The sequence below is a fragment of the Eumetopias jubatus genome, unplaced genomic scaffold, assembly GCF_037043125.1.
Source record: "Eumetopias jubatus isolate StellerSeaLion01/CBP00866 unplaced genomic scaffold, mEumJub1_p1.0 scaffold_12, whole genome shotgun sequence".
Taxonomy (NCBI): domain Eukaryota; kingdom Metazoa; phylum Chordata; class Mammalia; order Carnivora; family Otariidae; genus Eumetopias; species Eumetopias jubatus.
The window spans coordinates 10,085,385-10,108,131 of record NW_028274818.1 but is presented as its reverse complement, the minus strand read 5'-3'; the positions used below and the strand labels follow the sequence as shown (position 1 = coordinate 10,108,131).

Below are 22,747 nucleotides of genomic sequence, written 5' to 3'. Positions count from 1 at the left end.
GGAGACATTGAGGGAGTAAAAAAAAAAAAAAAAGATTTTACTGACATGGTTTCATAGTCAGTAACACCTCAAACAATAACTTGCTTTTAACCAAGAAAGTAATTAATGGCAACAGTTTGCAAACAACAGCATTTTAGCAGGCAGTTATTTTTTCAGTAAAAGGTGCAAGAAACTAAGCAAGGTTTTATATACACGTAAATCTTGTCTTTTAATTTTAGAAACACCCCTGAAGTTTTTTGGGGGAAGCCAGAAAGGCTATTAAGAAATCGGACTTCGGGTCAAAGATCAAAGAAACTGGTACTCACAAAGTACCCTGCGGCTATACATTAAACATAGGGCAAGGAGGAGGGACCCAAAGAGGGAGTGGTGGCTCCCGTGCGTGGTCTATTAATTTAGTTTGCTCTCTTCTGTTCACATCCTGCGCGGACTCCACCCAAAGCAACCGAGCGAGGGGGTGGGTGGGACTCACACAGCCAAGCAAATAACAGTCCCAGAAACCGAAACGGAATCGAGGTGAATTGTGAAAACACGGCACACCAGAAAGAGGGGTGGAGAAGGGGCGCCAGAGGGGACCCTTCCCTTGGCTGGTGAGGCGCCCCTGTCCTCGCTGCTTCCTGGGGGCGCCCCCTCCCTGCAAGCGCCACCAGTTCCCTCCTGTCCTACACATGGGAGGAGGCAGGCACCATACAGAGCAAGGCCACTCATCCCTGGAACGTGGGCGGAGAAGACACAAGTATCCCTCAGAGATTCTAGAAGAGAAACTGAGCGGCAGCAACCTGAGAGAGGCGGGGGAAAGGAGGCAAGGAACTACAGAGGTAGCCTGCTAGGGCGGGCGCCGCAGGAAAGAGGGGCTACCTGTTGAATGGAACTGGCCCTGTGGCGGCGGAGGGGGAGAGGGGCGCGGAAGCCCGGCGAGCGGACCGCCGTCTCCAGGGCAGCCCGTCCGGGGCCGGTGCGATCCCAGCCCCAGTGCCTGCGGGGGCCCCACCCTGGGAAGCCTTGGCTGCAGACAGAGATAAGAGACACCGACAGAAGAAAGGGGGAGGCGGCCCACTGGAGCCCGGCTGGCCCGCTCCCGCGGTTAGTCACTCACATCTGATACTCGTCTATCGCCTCCACCAGCTGGCCCCAAGAGTCGAAGTCGGCGCCTCTCCTAAAACTGGCGCCCCAGCGCTGCAGCAGACTCCGGGTCACCTCCGACATGGCCGGTGCCCACCCCGTCCCCTCCCGCCCCTACCCCAGCGAGGCCGGGCTCTAGGGCGCCATCCTCCCCGGGCCTGGCCCCGACATTAACAGGGCCAGGAGGAACCGCTACGGCCACCACCGCCACCCGCCGAGGAGCCGCCCAAGCCCATTTGCCGCCACAGCCAAACTTTGCGGCTCTGAAGCGGCCGCCCCGCCGAGGCTCCGCCCCGAAGCCCCGCCCCGCGTTAGGTTGAAGCCGCCCCGCTCCCGCGAGGGCCGCCATCGCTATTGCGGCTTTCTTCCTGGGCTTGGGAGGCCCGGCCGCGTCCTCTCTTCCTCTCAGGAATAGAGACCGCAGCTCACGATTAAAGACTGGGTTAGAGTAGCTAGGACAGGGCTGAGGAACGGAGCGTTTCGAGGGGGCCGCGACACGCGGCGCCTCCGCCCCTAAGCGGCGCGTACTGCCGCCTCGGTAGCTGTCATGGCGGCCCGGGCCACGTGACCCCGGCTTGGCGCAGGCCTGGTTGCCCATTGCTCTGGTTCGGCAGCCCTGGCTCTCCGCCTCCCTCCCTTTCCCGTTTGTGGACTCGGACGTTCCCTTTCTTCCCTTAGGAGGACTGCTACACAGATTTCCGAGAAATCCGGTAAGTTTGTCATGAGAATGGGCGTTTCCCAGTAACACCCCTACCCCTGGCGTTATCCCGGAGTCCCAAGCGATAGGGTCACCGCCCCCCCTTTTACACGCGTTTTACAGTCTCCATAGACTCCCGGATAGTGTCCAAAAAAGTGTCCTTCTAATGCCTTGAAACAAACGAAAGAAAGAAAATGCGCGTTGGCCCCGCGAATCGATCGTATTTACAGCTAGACTCGCTGAATCCCCTTGCCCGCGTCTCCACTGGCAATCGGGGATCTTTTAAAAGCTAAATGGGGGTTTGTCCTGCCGTCGTCTGCCCGCCTCTCCCGGGTGGAAAGGATCGGCTTTCCACGAAAATGCCTGTTCAGATGAGGGGCTACTAGGCTTGGCGCCTGCGCAAGGCCGCCGCGCGCCGCCTCCCGGGGGTCGGAGCTCGGGAGGAAGAGGTTGGGTGGTAAACAGGAAGTCGGCTCTCCAGGCTCGGGGGTGGCTCCCAGGTAGGTTCCTGGGGGGCCCCTTTCACTAATCGGAGGCAGGGGAGGTGGCAGCTTCGATCAGACCGTTGTGCTGGTGGCTCTAAGGGCACCCTTGCAGCTGCGGGTGGGTGTGTCGCTGTTCTTTCCACCCTCCGAATTCCTGGAAACAGGAGTGGCAGGTCTCAGAAAGGGGCAAGATGGGGCCGGGGCGGAGAGTACAGTACTTACCTCTTCGTTCCTGAAGTCAGGATACACAGAACTGTGGACATTTTCATCCAGGAAGTGGAAATCCGCCTGAAAAGGGTATTGGTAGAAAATTTGCTGTCCCCAGAATCGAGTGTATGGTGTGCCATTATCTCTAGAAGGTTTGATTTATATGCACGTAGAAGCTGTATTAATTTACTTGTTATAAAGTTGGTTTACATGGATGGTTAGAAGATTATACATATTCTTAAAAGAACTTATTAAGTGTTTTGAGCCATAAGTGAACTTGCTCAATTTTCCATTGTGTATACAATGCATTGAGTAGCTGGTGCTCTCCCAAATCGGTTTTGTCGGAAATAGGTGAATATTTTAAGGGAGGTGCTCCAGGAGGTGTTTCTTACACGGTGCAGCCTACGGTTGTTGTTTCTTTCCCCAGTAAGAAAATTCGATCAACAACATTGTATAATGCCTTTAAGTTAATTAAGCCTTATCAGGTTTTCTTGACTGTGATTTCCCGGAATCTAGTTGCCACATTTAAGTGTTCCGCTGGGCCTTCCTGTATTCGCATTCTCTACCCAAGGACTATTAGGCAAGTGACATGCTTTTTTTTTTTAAACCAAAAAGGAGTGGAACTTAATTTTTGAGATTGATTGTATTATTTGAGAGAGACTGTGTGCAGGGGGAGAGAGAGAATCCTAAACAGGTTCCATGTTCTGTGCAGAGCCCAACTCGGGGCTGGATCTTAGGATCCTGAGATCATGACCTGAGTGGAAACCAAGAGTAGTACACTTGAACCAGCTGAGCCACCCAGGCACCCTTGGGACTATTTTTTAAGTTGGCATTTCACTTAGATAGTTTTTCAAGTATTTTGGGTTTATAGGATAGAAATTATTGATCAAGTATCATTTTTTTATTCGTGAAAATTCTGATTTTTTATTACTGTTTTGTGGGAAGTATATTTATTAGAGAAACACATGCTGTAACCAGTTAATTGGCATCAGCAATACTGTGTTGGAAATATAGTTAATTTAAAACCTATTTATTTCAAGTAACCTTAGCAGTCTAAATAAGGGTCATTATTTGTACGTGTGTATGTCTCAGATATACACACACACATATAAATATACTTTAAAAATGTATACATGTAGGGGCGCCTGGGTGGCTCAGTTGGTTAAGCGACTGCCTTCGGCTCGGGTCATGATCCAGGAGTCCCTGGATCGAGTCCCGCATCGGGCTCCCTGCTCGGCAGAGAGTCTGCTTCTCCCTTTGACCCTCCCCCCTCTCATGTGCTCTCTCTCTCTCATTCTCTCTGTCTCAAAAAAAAAAAAAAAAAAAAAAAAAATCTTAAAAAAAAAAAACCAAGTATGCCAAAAAAATGAATTAAAAAAAAAATCTGAACACTTCCAGCAATACTAAATATTTAAAAAAAAATAAAAATGTATACATGTATCCTTAGTAAACTTAATTTTTATACTATTTACATTATTAAATTTTTTATTTTTTATACAATTTCTTTTGTTGTTTATAGGAAACAGCTGGAGAAAATGACACACTGGTTTCATAGGAACCCATTAAAAGCCACAGCTCCTGTCGCTTTTAACTACTATGGTGTAGCCGCTGGCCCTGCTGCTTCAAAAATTTGCAGGTTAGTTTTAGTCAAACTCAGAAAGTACTGATTGAGCCACTTTTGGATACAAGGTACTATTTTAGGTTTCATGGGCAATACAGAAGTATGTAACACCTTGCCCTACCCTTTGACTCCTTATAAACTTACAAATGACCTGTGAAGAGTGAAATAATAGATTATAAAGTTTGGCAGTCATCTAGGCTGCAGTCCTTAATTTTAGATCAGTGAGTCCCAGAGAGGCTAAAACAATCACAATAAGAGTTAAACTGTATATTACAACAGTACAGGAGACTTCACAAAGCTGTATATGAATATTGTTAAGTTAGCCAGATAGTAAATTCATGGAGTTGTGAGCAGGGAGAGATCCCAATAATCTGGAATAGGCTTTAGAGTGTTCATATAGGAGAAAGGACTTGAGTTGGAGTTTAAATAAATTGTATGGCTCAGTTCAGGAGTTGGCAAACTGTCCTGCAGATTTGGCCCACTTCCTATTTTTATAAAGTTTTATTAGAACACAGCCATGTCACCTCACCCCATTTATTTATATATTGTCTCTGGCTGCCTTTGGCTGCTTTCCTCTACAACAGCAGAGTGGAGTAGTATCAGCAGAGACTTTATGAACCACAAAACCTAAAATATTTTTCAGGCTCTTTATGGAAAAGGTTTGCTGATTATTGATTTAGATTGTAAGAAGTGATAGAAGAAAACCATTTCTGTTAGGAACACCTTTATTCTAGGGGTAGTGAGTAGAGCAGTTTGGAACAAGAGATGTATGCAAGAGATATTTCAAAAGAGGAGTCAACTGGTCAGCGTGTCTAATTTGCTCTGGGAAGTTGAAAAGGATTCAGTCTATATGAATAGTTGATTTAGATGATCAAGACCTTGATGGTACCAGTAATGGAAAATTGAGAGTGTTGCTGCTTTTTGTGGAAAGAAGTAATTGGAGCAAAAGATAGGAAAATTGGCTTATTTATCTAGATCAGAGGTCATCAGACTTTTTTCTGTGGAGAGCTGAGTAGTAAACATTTTAAGCTTTGTGGGGCTATATACAGCTGCTGTTGCATATTCTTCTTTGTTCATTTTACAAAAACAAGCTGAGAGCTGTACAGAAATTACAGATTTGTTTGCTAACCCCTGATCTTACACTCGTAGAGATTGGTCCCGGCTTAATTGTTATATCCGTAGCGTTGGGCAAGTCTCTTAACTTCTTTGGGTCTTATTATTCATTTATAAAATGAACAGCCTAAAATAGATATTTCTAAGGCACATTTTTTCTGAAATTCTGTAATTTTAAGGTGAATATAACTTTATACAGTTGGGTCGCAGATGATTGAGTGCCTACCCAGAAACAGCTAGCAAACTATTTGAGCCTAGAGTAGGCCTTAAGAATTCAGCCTTGTTTCTGGTCCGGGAATTACTCTTGCCTAGCTTCTAGTTAAATAACTCAACAATGACAAATTCATAAGGTAGCCCATCCCATTCTGGTCATCTGTATGTAATTGTTGGTATGTACTTTCTTGGAAATGAGCTTTCACGGAACTTGTACCAGTGAGTAAACATTTCCATTCAGACCATTTAAAATTAAATCTGCACTTTCTTCTAAACATCACTGCTGCATTATAGGCCTTGTAAATCTTAAAACATTTGAAATGTTAGTATTCTTTTATTCAGCAAAGTATGTGCTTTGTCCTCGGCATCTACAAAGTTCTGGATATACAGTCCCTAGTCTCTCGGTGCTGACAATTGAATTGTAGTCTTTCATTAGTCATTTATATGCAAGTGTCTTCAATCATTGTCCCTGCAATATGATTTCTGAACTCATTAAGCAAGTCACCTTCTGAAATTAGATGTGAAACTGGAACCCGGCCAAGGTAGAGCTGATGATGTAGATCTCAGATTGTATGTAAAGTTGTTAAGACCTCAAAAGAGAGAAAGGTGGAAAGCCAGAGACTGAACATTTTTAGGAACTTTTAGAGATCAGAGGTGATCCTGGAAGATTTAGTGTTCGTGGAATACAGGGAGAAGAGACTTTCAAGAAGGAAATGGTGGATCTGCAACATTTATTGCTGCAGAGAAGTAGAGGAGAATGGAGACCAGGGAGCAGTTTTAAAATGAGTAGTGGCCACATGTTCTCACACACTCTTGATGTGTACGTTGAATTATAGGATGCAATTTAAAAATAGGGCTTCCTACTTAATAAGATATATTGATATAATGTCACGTTTTGAAATTTTAAGGAGATACTAAAACTGCATAAGCATGTTAAATTTCCATTTTTCAGAAAACTTTTATTGTGAACAGGTCTGTTTAATTTACTCATTCTTAATTTCTTTCTCCCATTTTACATGCTTGTGTTTATGTGATTTTTTTAAAATTGAAACTTGTATATTTTTATTACACAATTGTATCCATGATTTGCCTCTTAGGTTGGGCTGAGTTTATTTTAGTACAACTTGTAAAACAGTTGTTATTAGAAATTTCACTTACCCCCAGTGTTAGTCCTAATTAAGTTTATTCCTGTATACTCTTAGTAATACCTTAGAGGAAGTGTATGGGTGTGCATTATTTTAAAGCTTTTTACAGTTGAAACTTTAAGCCACTTTTACATAGATTCATCATAATGCAGCTTACTTAGTTTTATTGTTTCTGTCTCATAAGTGACTTGAGATCAACCAGAGCACGACTGCTTGAACTCTTCACTGATTTGAGCTGTAATCCAGAAATGATGAAGAATGCATCAGATTCCTATTTCTCACTTTTACAAGGTTAGTTATTTATGGGAACTTCAGAGTTTTTTAAAAAACAACTTTGCAGAAATTCACATTTAATTCTTAGACTTTACAAATTTGAATAGTTTAGCCTTCTAGTCTGTATTCTTTGATATACTTGAGTTTCAGAAACGTGAGAATGTCAGGATGGTATTGGTCCCTCTAACATTTTGAAAATTAAATGTGTACGTATTTCATACTATGTTACCTTAGAAGAAGGTGTGAGGTATAGAGGCGGGGAGAGGGGCTAGGAGTTTTCTTCAGGTGTCTGGATAAGTCATTATCTGAAAAAATTTTTAAACATAATACTTGAGATTTCTTCTAAAACTGAAATGCTGTACCTTTTTACAGGTTTCATAAATTCATTGGATGAATCTACCCAAGAAAGCAAGTTACGATATATTCAAAATTTCAAGTGGACTGATACATTACAAGGACAGGTTCCAAGGTAGGCAAGCTAACAGTACTAAACGGAAGCCATTTTTGTAACAATTTAGCCAGTGGTTAACCCATAGCCTCTGTTTTTGAAGAAATAAAATATAGATGTGGTCAGCATTTTCTCTTATCAGGTAATTAGTTAAAAACATTTGACCTAAACTCTTAATACATTCTGTTAAGTAAAAATATAATAATTTATTTCTCCTGGACCAAATCTATTTTTGAGATGATCAATACAAATGTTAACCAGACTTGAACACCCTTGGCTTTATTAATTATACGCAAAGAACAGTTGGAAATTTAGAATCCAAATCTATCTTTTTGTCTTTGCCTGCCTTCAAGGAGAGCAAAAGTTTGCTTTTCACCTAGTTTTCTTTTATGATGGATAGTTCAGATGTCTTTGGTCAGTCTCTTTCTTTCTCTTTGTCCCCAGTTCCACCCCAGCTCCATACTCTTTTGAGCATAGTTTTATTTTCTTCCTAATTTCTTGTCACTGTTTCTGCTGTTTCAAAAAATTTCGCCTCCGAACTTTTCTTACCACTCACTTGAAACTAATCAGAAGAGGTCTAGTTACAACAGGAAACATCATAATGGTGCTGAACTTTTATTGAACTTTTTTTTTTTTAAAACACCATTGTATTACTTAAATGACCATGTATCCGGATCTCCATTTGCTGTAGAAAGTTGTATAAAGTCAGAAGGGAAGGAAGTGGAGCTTGCTGAGAGACCCAGGGCAGGCATTGCAGTGGAAGGAGTGTGGACTTTGGATTCCTACATATTCAGATGAAATGTCAGGTCTCTCTGTGAACACCTGCTTCAACTCTGGGTTGGGTTGGGGTTACAGATACAGGGCTTTTGTGAGGAACAAAATAGGCAGATTTATGGTAAGTGACTCAAATAATGCCAGGTGTATAGTAGATATTTAGTAAATTGTTAGTTTCTTTCCTTCCTTGGCAATATTGTATGTAGAATTCATAAATTTGGTAGGAAGTTGGGGACTATGGATTCTTTCCAAATTTTAATATTCTGGGATACTAAGGTTTTCCAAGTCCTCATTTTATGTTTTTTTTCTATTCTTTTTTCTTTTTCTTTTTTATGTGACCCCTTTATCTAAAATTAAGGAATGTTTTTCTTCAAAAAGATGTTTTTTAGAGTCAAACCTCTATCGTTATGACATCACAAAACTTTGGCAAATTCTAAAGTGTTTTGTATTACATACATTTGGCACTTTTCCCACCATGCCAAATTTTGATTCCTTGTGACAGCTATTTTCAGCGAGTTTTATGAGACAGTGAAAAATCAGATGATGAAGGCCTTAAGGAATGATACCCGATATTCTCTACATCTGAGATTTTTAAGTTGCTTTATCTTTGATTGCTGTTTATTCAGTAGAAAGTGTGCTGTGAATATATCTGTTCTGAAAAATGTTTTTTAAACTATATACATTCTGACTACTAAGATGTGGTACAATAGAAATGGAGTGTTTGGGAACAAGGCAGACTGAAATAAATGAAGGCTGAAAAGGGAGACAGTTTTTCATGAGACTTTATATAAATTAGCAAAACTATCTTATTTAAAGGTAAACTTATAAATTAGATATGCCTACCAGATTACCAGATGTAATTCATTTGAAAGTTCTCAATTCTGAAAAGAATAAACTTTTTTTTTTTAAGATTTTATTTATTTTTCAGAGAGAGAGAGAGAGTGCTAGAGTGTATGCAGAAGCAGGGGGAGAAGGAGGCTGAGCAGGGAGCCCGATGCGAGCCTTGATCCCAGGACCCTGGGATCATGACCTGAGCCAAAGGCAGATGCTTAACTGACTTAGCCACCCAGGCATCCCAAGAATAAACTTTTAAACTATGCATTACAGCTTTTATCATTGGGGTAAAACTGTTTTTAAGAAGTTTGTTTAGTGCTTGCTTTGGCAGCACATACACTAAAATTGGAGTAGTATAGAGATTAGCATGGCCCCTTTGGCAGGCTGACACACAAATTTGTGAAGCATTCCATTAAAAAAATACATAACTCACATTTTTGTGTATTATAACATATTAAACAGGATAGTATGTAAGTTATTTTTGAATTGTGAATGTTTTATAACACCCCTCCTTTTTTTTAACCAAAGAAGTTTCCCTGTTTCCATTCCTTTTATGAGGCAGCAGTTAAATAAAAAATACAGAGTGGAGGGGCACCTGGGTGGCTTAGTCAGTTAAGCATCCAGCTCTTGATTTTGGCTCAGGTTGTGATCTCAGGGTCATGAGATCAAGCCCTGCATTGGGTTCCGTGCTCAGCAGGGAGTCTGCTTGAGATTCTCTCTCCCTCTTCCCTGCCCCTCCCCCCACAAATGCTTGTGCGCATGCATGTACCCTTTCTCTCAAATAAATAAATCTTTAAAAAACACAAAGTGGGACCATGATTCTAGTTTCTTCCCTTTGGGTAATTTTTCTGTATCTTAGTAGTATGTGTATAAAATAAGGATATTCTGTTTTCTTCATCACTTAAGATAAATGAGTAATGTATAAAAAAAATCCAAGTTCTTATCAAAGCAGAAATGATTAAAAATTAGTATTACCTTATTTGCTAAATAAGCTGTTGTCATCCTCTTGGTGTCATATTTAGTAATAGAATCTGAAGGAAACAAATAAGATGTTTGTAAGACCTTTTCTCTTTGTGGTACACATAATGATTGGCTTGGCATTCAAAGTCTACCTGCTTCACCTCAGCTTGGCTTTTTGACCTCCATTTCTTTTTACAAACCGTGTGCTCCATCACACTAGTCGGGTCACTACTCTCAGAAAAAAATGTTTATGCTTTTCTTGTGCTTTAACAGCATCATTCCCTTACCTGAAGGGGTAACCTTCTGCCTCCCCTCTAGCCATCTTTCAAGGTACAATTCAGAGACTTTCTCTACCATTAAACCTTCTTTAATCATTCTTGCCTGAAACAATCTCTCTTCTGAATTCCATTCTTTTTAAATTGGTATAAGAAACACCCACTCCAGAATCAACTGGGTACTTACTAAAAACATAGATTCTGGGCCCCTCCCAGACTTCGTGATTCTCTGGAGTTGAGTCTCCATAATTTGTATTTTTAAAGCTAGTCTTTGTACAGTAACCTTTGAAAACCTACTATTCTCCTGTTTACTATTATGGACCTTTATTTTTAGTCATTAAACACAAGGACTGTTTTCTTCATTTTTCCAGTTAGCATATAGTTCTTTTATAATTTTGAGTTGGATGTACAGTGGGCTTCATATAGCAATGTCTCAGTAATTGACAGTACTTAGTGACACTCATGTTTATAATTCTAGTGCCCAGCAGGATGCTGTTTTTGAATTAATTTCCATGGGATTTAATGTAGCTCTATGGTATACCAAATATGCTTCAAGACTGGCTGGAAAAGAAAAGTAAGTCTAAAGGGGAGTGTTGTATACATATGTGTTATTTTCAAATATATGGAGATTCATTATTAAAAAGTCTGGGCTATTGATAAAAAATACCACTTCTGTAAAGGGAAAGGTTGCCTCATAGTATTGGTATTTTAAATATCGATTATGGAGCCCAGTGTTAAAAGGGAAAAAAAATTAATCTTGTCATGAGGAAGGTCTTTCTAAATAAAACCCCAAACCAAGAGAAGGAAAAAACAGAATATTTGACTGCATAAAAGTACCATAAACAAAGTTAAAAAACAAATGACAGATGGTCAAAAAAATTGCAATGCATGTGACAAATTGTTTTTATAATGGAAAGGAAAGGAAAAGACCAACAAATCATTTGAAAATAAGTGAAGGACATAAACAGGCAGTTAACAGAAAAAGAAATACAAAGATGTGAAAGATGTTTTGAAGGATTCAAGAACTGTTAAATGAAATAAGATGCAATTTTTATAATAGTAAAAATGGATGTTAGCAATATGAAACTGGCAGCTACCAACTGTGGTGCATCTGACCATGCATATAATATGCAGCCATTTAAACATAAAGTTGAGGGGCGCCCAGCTGGCTCAGTCAGTGGAGCATGTGACTCTTGATCTTGGGTTGTGAGTTCGAGCCCCACATCAGGGGTAGAAATTACTCAAAAATAAAATATTAAAAAAATAAGTAAAATAAAGTTGAATTATATGTGCTGATGTAAAATTATCTCTAAAGTAATTAGGTGATTAAAACAAGAGTGTATATATGTGTTAAGTGTGTGCATGCATTAAGTGTAGAATATTTTGTGCTTGTTGGATGCACAGAAGATTATCTGGAAGGAACAGCAAGAAGCCTCTGACCCAACCTATAGACAGGGTCTCCCTTTTTTTCATTTATAGTGTCTTCTGTGGATAATTTTCATGTGCATTTGTTACTTTTTTAAGAGTCAGATTTTTTTTTTGAAGGGAGAAAACTACTGGTGAGAAATACAAATGACTAATTTGGTTTTATGATAATGCATTAGTTGTTGGTTTTAGTACAAGAAACAGGATTCATCCTCTGATGTAACCACTATCTTTAAGCATAACAGAAGATGAAGCAAAAGAAGTCCATCGAAGCCTAAAAATTGCAGCGGGGATTTTTAAACATTTAAAGGTAAAATAATAATAACGATAAAATATATTCCTAATTCTTTAATTCTTGAATAATTTTTCTTTGGGGAATGATTCGGGAAAGAATTATTTCACTTTGTAAAAAGAACCTAGTATGGGTTGTTTTTCTTATGTTGAATACTTTATTGATGATTGCATCCAATTACGGAAGTTCAGATGTCTTCATTTTAGAAAATCATCAGTGAATTTTACAATTAGAAAATTCAAGTTGTAATTCACTGGTTATTTTTGTATCCCTTTGGTAAAGATAGAAAACAAAGCACGAAAATTGACGGTTCTTACCATTTCTCATTGCGGTCTGTGGCAGTTGCCAGGATAAATCATGATTCTGCAAAACTGAACTTCTGAGGGTATTCTCTGTATCTCCATGAAAAGGCTAGAGGGGCAGTCAGTACGCAGTAATTATATTAAATCTCCAGTGATGGAAATTAGGAGAAAGACTGATGTATTTAGCAATCAGGATTACCCCCACCTCATCTTTATTAAGCTGCTATTTACTAAACACCTTCCAGAGGCCAATAATAGGTTTTCTCATGATAAAATAAGATGCTTTTACAGTGATTAAAAACCTATGATCCTGAGTTACCTATAGAATTATAGACCTCTTTCTACTCTACAGTTATTAATATAAATGAATAATTCTAGCTGTCATGCAAAAGAGAACTTTGGTTACTGTTTCAGTTAAACATTTTCTTTTTTTAAAGATTTTATTTATTTGACAGAGAGAGACACAGCAAGAGAGGGAACACAAGCAGCGGGGAGTGGGAGAGGGAGAAGCAGGCTTCCTGCCCAGCAGGGAGCTCGATGTGGGGCTCGATCATGACCTGAGCCGAAGGCAGACGCTTAACGACTGAGCCACCCAGGCGCCCCCAGTTAAACATTTTCTAAGATGAAAATATAACTTGCATATCTAAGCTATCTATTTTGACCCAAGTTTTGCAGACACATATGAGAAGCTTTAAAAAGTTTTAGTATACAGGAGCTTTTGTTCTCTAAAAGCTTAATATTGCTCCTTTTTACACAAGTTTTGGTGCCCTGAATTATTTTTAAGATTTTTGTAAGACATTTTTTTTAAAAGATTTTATTATCTTTAATTTTAATTTTATTTATTTATTTATTTTGGGTGGGGGAGGAGAGGGGAAGGGCAGAGGGAGAGAGAAACCCAAGCAGACTCCATGCTGGGCCACGGAGCCTGACGGGGGGCTCGATCTCAGGACTCTGAGATCAGAACCAGAGCTGAAATCAAGAGTCATACACTTAACTGATTGCACCACCCAGGAACCCCAAGATTTTATATCCAAGGTGGGGCTTGAGCTCATAACCCTGAGATCAAGAGGAACATGCTCTACTGGCTGAGCCAGCCAGGCGCCCCCTGAATTTCTGATAAATCCCCAAATTGAATGTCTCTTCCATTTTGTTCATCTCTAACAACTGGGTTGAATAAAATGTGGCTTCTTTGTTGTTTTTCTTTCTCAGGAAAGTCATATCCCAAAGCTTATTACACCTGCAGAAAAAGGGAGGGACTTAGAGGCACGACTACTAGAAGCTTATGTTGTCCAGTGTCAGGCTGAAGCTCAAGAAGGTATCCTAAATATTGTAAGATTTTTTTTTAAGAAATTTTTCTTGGCATCTAATTTTTTTTTTTTAATCAGAATTAGCTGGATTTGAGTCTCACATTTGAGAGATTTATAGTGAGGAACAACTTCACCTTCAGCATTTGCCTTCATGGATAGTTTAGCAGGAAAAGGCCTTGCAGTTTAAAAAGGATTTTGATGTCATGCCCTTTCTGACAACATCAGATTAATTCTGTAATTCATCTTTTCCCTCTACCTTGCTCTTTCCTTTTCTTCTTGCACTCTTTGGCTTGCCTTTAAATCTTCACCTTTCAGGGCAGGAAATAAAGGAAGACTCCAGTAAACCCAATAAAGAAACTTTGTAGGCTTTTTGTTTTTCTTTATTTTAAATTCCAGTGCCCTGGAAGTGTTTGTTGTCCTCTGACATGCTGTTTTGTAGTAGTAATTTTTTGTGATTAGCTAGTAATTGGCTAGTGACTTAAACAATATCAGAATCAGCAAGCTCAGTGTTTTTGGTTTATGTTTGCATTTTCTGTAAGTTAACTTTTCATGTTAAAATTCTTAACAAACTATTAAAATTCCAAATAGATTGTTGGGCTGTCTTTTGCTGTTATAGTTAATTTAATGCAAGTAAACTTAATTACACATTCACTTTATTGTGCTTTGGTTACAGTAACAATTGCTCGAGCAATTGAACTGAAACATGCTCCTGGACTAATTGCTGCACTGGCCTATGAAACTGCCAACTTCTATCAAAAAGCTGGTGAGTTTGTAATTCTTTTGTTATATTTGTAGTCTTTAGATTTTCAGATTAAACTCTTGGTTTAACCGGGAACAAGCAAAACAAGTAGATTCTCAGATGATTTCATTTGCAAAACTGGAATAATACCTGTGTTATTATCTTGTTTCAAAGAATGAGAACTGTTAACGCGCTACATAACTTTAAACGGAAAGGACAGAGCAATCCTTCTTAACCAGTTATATGTAATAATTATACAGGTATTTTAGTTTTGAAGTTTTTTTGATCTTAATAATAACCTTACAGTTGCTGTCATTAAAGAAACAACTCCAGAGACTTAGCTAACCTGTAATTTAACTGTGAGCAGGTGTGAAGTTGGGACTAGAGCTCAGGTCTTCTCATGAGCCTGTTACTCTTTTCATTCACTTATTTAGGAAACAAGCATTTGTTTCTATTTGTGGGATGATTACTATTTTAGTTGCTAGCTATACAAAGATCAGTAGAACAGATTCACAGTCTGGTGAAAGAAACAAACACATAGCCACGTTATTATAGCACAAAATAAGATGTTATTACAGCAGTGTAATAAAAACCAAAAGGATCTGGGGATGCTAGAGGAGACTGTCTAGGGGAAGGTGGCATTTGAGCCTGACTTTGAAACATAAACAGAAGTTCTAAGTTTGCTAGGAAGCTTTACCATATGGGAAGAGTAGAATATTCTGTAGTACATACAGAGAGAAGAAATAATTTAGCACATTCTGGGACCTTTAAACAGATGCCTTAGCTGAAACACAGGGTGAGTGATAGGAGAAAAGGTTAGGAAAGTATGCATGTGTGAGATCCTGAATTGGTTTGAAAGCCTATCTAAGAAGTTTGGTTTTTATTCTGTAGATAATTGAAGCAAATCTGACTGATTGGATTTAAATTTAAGAAAGGTCTCTTAATTGTAAGATGAGAAATGGGCTTGCTAGGTGAAGGACTACTAGGCTGACTCCACAGGTGATTATAGTCTGTGGAGGAAGTGATGGAAGCATTGACAAAGACGCTGAAGTGGGGAGTGGAAGGGAAATGAATTAGAGAGAAGTTGGCAGGATGTGAATGAGTGTGTTAGGCAAGATTCAGTGCTGCAGTGATGGACCAGTAAGGAGAGTGTCCGTGTTCCTGACTTGGGTGACCACACTACGCATTGCTATGTTTTTTAATTTTAAGAAAACAGTATAATAGTATGTAATTTGTATTTATCTTGAAGTTCTGTTTTTATCATTATCTTAAACTTGTTACATTAACCATCAAAAGATGTGCCATGGTATTTAAACAGTTTTATTATGTAGTTAAAATATTATGGGAAAATCTCTTTAAAGCAAAGTTTTTTTGGAAAATGTGTAAATGCTTGAGTTTTAGACTTGAATGGCATTCTGCCTTTAGCATCTGAACACATGATCTAAAAGTCTTCTAGTGAATCAGGGTGAAATTATATTTTGCTTTTTAAAATGTAACTTTAGATCATACTTTATCCAGTTTGGAGCCTGCGTATTCTGCTAAATGGAGAAAATATCTTCACTTGAAAATGTGTTTCTACACAGCTTATGTAAGTATTTATAACCTGAAAAACAATGTAAATTACTGTCTTTCCAGCCCCTTCTGAGCTAGGTCTGTCATCTTGTCAGACTCTTAAGTAGCATTTTACAAATAACGGACAGCTCTCAGTAACTGTTCACGGACAGTGCAGCCATTGTGAGCTGAAGTGGGAGGAAGGACATGATGTAGAATTGTAGAACTGGGTTATAGCAGTGGAATTTTTATTTGAGCGAAACCCACTTTTAATCTGGAACCTTCTGCCTACTTTTTTTTTTAAAGATTTATTTATTATTTATTTTGAGAGAGTGAGAATGAGAGAGAGTACATGAGAGGGGGGAGGGTGAGAGGGAGAAGCAGACTCCCTGCTGAGCAGGGAGCCCGATGCGGGACTCGATCCCGGGACTCCAGGATCATGACCTGAGCCGAAGGCAGTCGCTTAACCAACTGAGCCACCCAGGCGCCCCTGGAACCTTCTGCCTACTTAATGAGAATTCTCTCCTTTCATCTTGTACATTGAAGAAGGTATTTACTGATTCTGATCTTAAGGCATTACACCCAGTATGTCCCCTGGATCTGTGCAGAACCGTTAGTAAGCACTCTTTGAGAAGTTACTTATCAGTCTCTTACACCCACCAACAAACTTGTTTGTTGGTTACAATGTCATGTGAGAGATAATCAAACACTGTTTTTGGATCCAGGTTGATCATTTTATTCCTTATACCTTAAAAATCTGTTTTCAAGCATTTGTAGTCCTGCATTTGATATAGACATTTAAAGAATGAGCATGTCCTACTACAGGCTGATAACATGTCTCTTGACAACTGTTTAGTCATTAACCTTAGAATCCTCTTTCCCTATCCCTCTGCATTAGCACCGCAATTTCCTTCCTTTATCTGCTGTGCCCAAATTGTAAAAACAGATTTCATTATTCAGAAATACTTTTTGCTGTCAGCCCATAGTTAGAAGGTTAGTGTGGCTCAAAACCTTGACATAATCCCACTTTTTATACCAGCAGAGATTGGGGGGAAGCTTATTGAAGGAAAGAAGTGTAAGGGATTGCATTGATACTTCTAACAGTGGACAGAGGCACTCATTCATCTGATGCGTATGTAAAATGATAGCAGAAAGCATCATTTGCGGAGAGAATGAATAAAAATTTGTTTCTTTATCAGGCTTACTGTTATCATGGTCAGACTTTGTTGGCTAGTGATAAATGTGGTGAAGCAATCAGGTCTCTCCAAGAAGCAGAAAAATGTAAGTATTCCTGCCAGAATATTAACTCCTTTTTAAAAAACAAATGTTTTATCATAAAAAGAAATAAGCAGTTAAAAGAGATTTTGGCTGAGTTCATGAAAGAGAATGGGACCAAGTGAGGGAATTGGACAGAGAGAAAGTTTTAAAAGCCAAAAAACCTGTAGAAAATACCCCCTTTCCCCTCACACTATTACTGATATTACTGTCCTACTAGGTAAGGAGCAGAAAAGTTCCTATCATCTCTGATTCAAAGCCTTTTTAGTATAGTCAATAATTATAATCAAATGATTTTTATATCCCTTTCACATGCAGTTTATGCAAAGGCAGAGGCATTGTGCAAAGAATATGGAGAAACCAAAGGACCCGGACCAACGGTCAAACCTTCAGGACACTTATTCTTTAGGAAACTTGGAAATCTTGTGAAGAATACCCTAGAGAAATGTCAGAGAGAAAATGGATTTATGTGGGTACATCTTGGTATTTAGTAATATTAGTATAGCATATGTATTTGTAATTATAATGTTTAAATATTTATATTGTGTCAGTAATCTCACAGTTTCTGTTAGTCTCTACCCCCAAAGATTTTATGTCAGATTGCATTTTAAGTTTAACTCTAATTTTGTCTTTAAATTGGTAATAAAGTTCCCTTGTGTTGGACCTGACTTTATTCTGCTTCTGGTGATGATCTATAAAAGCAGATTTTAAAATTAAATATAAGTTATTAACATATAGCTCACTTATAGTGTCTTAATTTTCTCTTAACTTTGCCTCCCTGCTATTTCTTCCCCATATGTTACCTGTAGCTCCTCTGCTCCCTTTGCATATTCATCTCACTCTGTTTGCACCTGCCTGTAAAGCTGGGAAGTGGATTTTCTGTCAGTCCTGCCTAGTCCTATCAAACAGGTTTCCATTGTTAAGTCAGCATGATTCAAACTGTAGATCACCACCTGTGTGGGCTGGGAGACTCACTTTTGTCCCCGCTTTTCTCTCTTGACGTTCTTCCCCTTATATTCTGCATCTGGTCACACTGAGCCCTTTTACTTGCTTACACATGCCTAGTATGACTTCCATCACTTCTTTTGGAAAGCATTTCTGAAGCACCCCCGCCCCCCAACATTGGGGTTAATTGCCCCTCTTTCGTGTTCTCATGGGATACAACATCTGTTATAGCTTCAGTTACGATGCATTGTTGTTGACAAGTTTTCCTGTTTCGTCTACTCATACAAGCTGCATGAGGCAGGAAAATCTTGTCTGTCTTATTCATCATTAAATTGTCTTTCTCTCTCACAGGGCCTTGAACATAGTAGACGCTCAAGTAGTTGATGAATGAAATGAATTGCTTTTTAAATTGCTTTTTGCAGTTACTTTCAAAAAATTCCAACAGAAGCTCCACAACTGGAACTCAAAGCAAATTATGGTCTTGTAGAGCCTGTACCTTTTGAATTTCCTCCTACAAGTGTGCACTGGACACCAGACACACTGGCCGCATTTGATCTCACCAAAAGACCCAAGGATGACAGTGTACGAGATTGGCTTTTTTCCATTTGTTCACAAAAGTTCAAAAAGAGAATTCAGAATTAGCATTTTGATATTTTTCTCTAAGTAGTTACATATGTTTGTCTAAACGTTAAATTAGCTAACTGCAGTGTTTGGTGTAAGGTGTGTTGTTGAACTCTCTCAGAGATAAGATCTCTAGGCCTTAATTATCTTCTCATTTCCTACATAATTGAGGTTGTTTTCGAACACGTGATCTTGCCTTTCTGTAGTTTATCAGAGACGCTTTTAAGAGGAATGTGGGAGAAGAGGTCTAAAACAGATGCAGATGGCTTGTCCATGTCTGTATTGTTATAGCAATACTTTGTATTTGATTTAGCATATTGCAGGGTATTTGAAGATTTGATCTAATTTCAACATTCCGTGAAATCATCCAGGGGTAAAATAAGACTGCTTTTATTCATTTATATCTAAGTACGTCTAGGTGTACTAAATCAAATAGTAGATTAAGTGGAAAATTTGAGGCTTGACTGCCAAAAGAGGAGGGGTCTGAAAAAAAGGGAATGGGAATTAATTTCCAGCCATAGCTCCTTCCTTGAAGTGTTTTTATGTAATTTCATCTCTTAAAAGTCTAAGGTGGAAAAGATCTAGTGTTTGTTTTCCAAATATTAGTTTATAGTTAACAGTTAACACTGTGTTTCTCTTTCTCCGTAGACCAAACCCAAACCCGAAGAAGTGGTGAAACCTGTGAAAGAACCAGATATCAAACCTCAGAAGGACACGGGGTGCTACATCTCCTAAAGTACATCGATAAAATGTGCACTTTGAATTTCTCTACTAGTAGATAAGATAAACCATGGAACTTCAGTTCGTATTTCTTGAAATGTTTCCTCTGAAGCCTGTAGAATGATTTAGTACATTCAGAGGGAATCTGCCTTCAGTTTATTTGTTCTTGATTTTTACTATGGTAGAGAAGTTTCATGCTTTGTTTCCAGACTCCATTTTAATCAGGACAACATGTAGAAGATTTTATTGTGCCTCTGAAGGGCATGTTTGGTTGTTGGTTTTTGTTCTGAACTCTGGGTAGTAATAAGTTTCTGGTTACTATATTATAGTGGTTTCAGGTATGTTTTTCTATCTTCACAAACAAAAAGGTTTATTTTCCTTTCTCTTATTTGATGCCAGAAGAATGACAGGAGTTGGATTTTAACTGAGAGGCTTTCCCCCTCACTGTTACGTTCTCACACAGACTTGTTATGTTCTGGGTCTATTACCTTTTCTGGTAGAAAAGTCATTTATAGTTTAAGATCAGAAAATCTTCATACCAAATCCCTTACATATGTAAGAAGCTATAATTTGTTCAGAAATCAGTGTTTATAGGTATTTTGAGACCATTTAAGAACTTTTAAGAACTTACCCAGCGGTGCCTGGCTGGCTCAGTGAGGGGAGCGACTCTTGATCTTGGGGTTCTGACTTCAAGCCCCATGTTGGACATAGAGATAACTTAAGTAAATAAATAAATCCTTAAAAAAAAAAAAAAGCACATACTCCTGTTCTGGTAGCCTCGCACTTTATTTCAATCTCAATAAACCTACAGTGATTTTTACAAGTACCTTTTTCCTGATGGGTTGTTTTACTTAGAGGACAGAACTTGGTGACAGCTCTTAATGAACACAGAATGAAAATGTTTTTGCAGAAGTGAGATATTGCGTGATGTAAAGAAGAAACTTTAAACTTAAACGAGATAGGTTGTCCTGAATTACACTAGTAACTCTACATTTTGGTGACAGAAGTTACGGTAAAATGCCTTTGTTACCTGACTTCAGTGTGCATTGTTACTGTATGGTTTTCTAATACACACGTCCTATCCAAATTGTATTGCTTTAGGCCAAAGGCCATAACAAAAACTTAAAGAGCAAACATACAGTATGATCTTAAAAATAGCTCATAATATTTGAAACAGTTAGTTTAGCGTATACACAAACCTGGGAAATAAATAGTGGATGCATAATACTTTAACAAAAGTCACACATCTGTAGGCTTATCTTTTGATTATTCTTCTGGGAAAAATTAGCTAATTTTTCATCATAAATGACAGATTGGTTCACTTAATAGAAATAATAGTAGTGTATATTGGGAGCTTACTATGTGCCAGGCCCTCTGCTGAACACTTACATAGATAAACCATTGAATCCACACAGCAACCCTGTGACAAATAAGTGAAGTCTGCATAAGGTGTTGAAATAGTAATAAACATTTCATTATGAAGAATGAATAGGGGCACGTGGAACATATGACTCTTGACCTTGGGGTTGTAAGTTCGAGCCCCACGTTGGGTGTAGAGATTACTAAAAAAATTGAAAAGAAATAGATTATGCCTATCTGAATCAATGTTGTGTCCAAATAAATGATTACTTAGATCATAGTTTTTACTCTTGAAACTACATAGAATAAGGGTTTTTTTTTTAAATATGTGGAAATGCTAATTACCCCTTGCTATATAACATTTAATATTTGAAGCTGCAGATTCTAATAAGTGGAATAATAACCGGATAGACATTTAATTTTATTTTGCTGTGTGTAGAAAAAATATTTCAATTAAATTTCACTGTATTTTGTGTGCTACTACAAAATCATTGGTTTGCTGTATGCCATTTACTGACAAAACTTTAAACAGTACTTGATGCCAGCTTGTTGCTCTTGGCCTACAGGACCTGTTTGTCGTTGGGTACTAGTGCTTATTAACCTAGTTAACTCAATTTTCACATTAACATTTTTGTGAATCATACTACCATATATGGAATGAAAACACGTCATACGGTCAGTGCTTCTGTAAAATGCAAGAAATACTGGTATTACTTTAAATCAGTAATTGGCAACTTCGACATGAGTAATAAATAGCGTGTTGACTCAGCATAAGTGACGCATTGTGACTAGAATCCCCCATTCTTTATTATATTCTTTAAAATGGTGTTGGAAATTTTTGGAAGTTAACAAATGTAAAGCAGTTGCATGAAGGCTGTAGAGGGACGTAACTTTGTGTTAACTGTGCATTGCATACATTTCATACTTAGTTTAAACTGGATAATGACAGCTAACATACTCGGCAAAAGTATTGTTTGTATAATGAATTATCTTTTTATTTATGAAAATAAAAGTAATTTTACCTAACAGTTTCATTGGGATTTTGTTTTTTGACAAATATTTTTACATTTATTAAACCAGTAACCATTAATACGACACAAAAACCCTGACTCTTCACAGTAACGTTTTCAGATGACAGACACATGTGCATCAGTGGCTTCACGCCACAGGAGTTCATTAAATATCCAACACTCCTCCACCTACTTGGTTTCCTATTTATGTTTATCGGTACTTGTCACCTCTGAATCTCAAAGTAGGAGTTCACTTCGCCTGTATTTACCTTACTCTTCACATTGGATGTGGTGTGTTCTGTGGGAAGCTGGGCTAGAGAGCCAGTCCTTGTGGTTGAGCAGCAGTGCTCTGTACAATACTCTGTGCTTTGGAAACTTGAGTTGGCATTTTCAGTGCCATATAAATGTCACTGAGACATAAAACCCCATTCAGAAATCTTTCCTTACTTTCCAGAGTGTGCTTTAGAAAATAACACATTATTTATCTCTTAATATGTGTATAAAAATAGATTTTGGGGGTGCCTGGGTGGCTCAGTTAAGTTAGTCTGCCATCTGCTCAGGTTGTGATCCCAGGGTCCTGGGGTCAGAATCGAGTCCTGTGTCAGGCTCCCTGTTCAGTGGGGAGTCTACTTCTCCCTCTCTCTCTGCCACACTCCCTGCTCAGGGAGGAATCTACTTCTCCCTACTCCCTCCATTGTGCTCTCTCTCTAAAATCTTAAAAAAAAAACTTGCAATGTCATTTGGGTTACCATAATTTTGTGTCTGAAGACTTGATATTTTAGCAATTTGCTTAGAATTTACATTTTATTTTTAAAGATTTTATTTATTTATTAGAGCACAAGTAGGGGAGAGGGGCAGAGGGAGAAGGAGAAGCAGACTCCCCATTGAGGACAGAGCCCCATGGGGAGCACAATCCCAGGACCTTGAGATCATGACCCGAGCCAAAGGCGGACGCTTAATCGACCGAGCCACCCAGGCACCCCTACATCTTTAATTTTAAACATGTTTTAGTGGTAAACTAAAGGGACTAAATTAAG

General features: G+C 38.8%; 2 protein-coding genes and 1 non-coding gene across 6 annotated transcripts in view; 2 read left to right on the top strand and 1 right to left on the bottom strand.

Moving 5' to 3' along the window:
• The window catches only part of AIDA (axin interactor, dorsalization associated), a 39,576-nt gene extending 38,179 nt beyond the window's left edge, over window positions 1–1,397 (bottom strand). Inside the window, exon 1 of the mRNA XM_028104696.2 lies at window positions 1,094–1,397. Coding sequence (XP_027960497.1) covers window positions 1,094–1,203 — 110 coding nt within the window. The 5' untranslated portion in view covers window positions 1,204–1,397. The remainder of the gene's footprint in view (window positions 1–1,093) is intronic.
• BROX (BRO1 domain and CAAX motif containing) lies at window positions 1,392–21,726 on the top strand. 4 transcript variants are annotated; one of them, XM_028104693.2, is made up of 13 exons: window positions 1,392–1,829; window positions 4,028–4,144; window positions 6,785–6,891; window positions 7,246–7,342; window positions 10,643–10,738; window positions 11,827–11,899; window positions 13,393–13,498; window positions 14,164–14,253; window positions 15,732–15,817; window positions 16,980–17,061; window positions 17,374–17,524; window positions 18,423–18,582; window positions 19,270–21,726. In XM_028104693.2, exons 2-13 carry the CDS (start codon window positions 4,044–4,046, stop codon window positions 19,354–19,356), a joined length of 1,236 nt encoding a protein of 411 aa, XP_027960494.1. In that variant the 5' UTR covers window positions 1,392–1,829; window positions 4,028–4,043; the 3' UTR covers window positions 19,357–21,726. The 4 variants fall into 4 exon arrangements, with proteins under 4 accessions (XP_027960494.1, XP_027960495.1, XP_027960496.1 ...); XM_028104694.2 differs by lacking the exon at window positions 1,392–1,829 and adding an exon at window positions 2,278–2,316; XM_028104695.2 differs by lacking the exon at window positions 1,392–1,829 and adding an exon at window positions 2,326–2,419.
• LOC114210526 (U6 spliceosomal RNA) lies at window positions 9,245–9,348 on the top strand. The gene has a single exon (XR_003609540.1). It is a non-coding gene; the product is annotated as a U6 spliceosomal RNA (small nuclear RNA).
• Window positions 21,727–22,747: the final 1,021 nt, after the last annotated feature.

What these genes read in the sequence shown, in the direction of transcription:
- BROX (XM_028104693.2), top strand. Translation starts at nt 4,044, where the DNA reads ATGACACACTGGTTTCATAGGAACCCATTAAAAGCCACAGCTCCTGTC. An exon ending in AGACTGGCTGGAAAAGAAAA is followed by an intron (nt 10,739 to 11,826) that starts GTAAGTCTAAAG and finishes ACTATCTTTAAG; the next exon opens with CATAACAGAAGATGAAGCAA. An exon ending in TGTGTTTCTACACAGCTTAT is followed by an intron (nt 15,818 to 16,979) that starts GTAAGTATTTAT and finishes TTTCTTTATCAG; the next exon opens with GCTTACTGTTATCATGGTCA.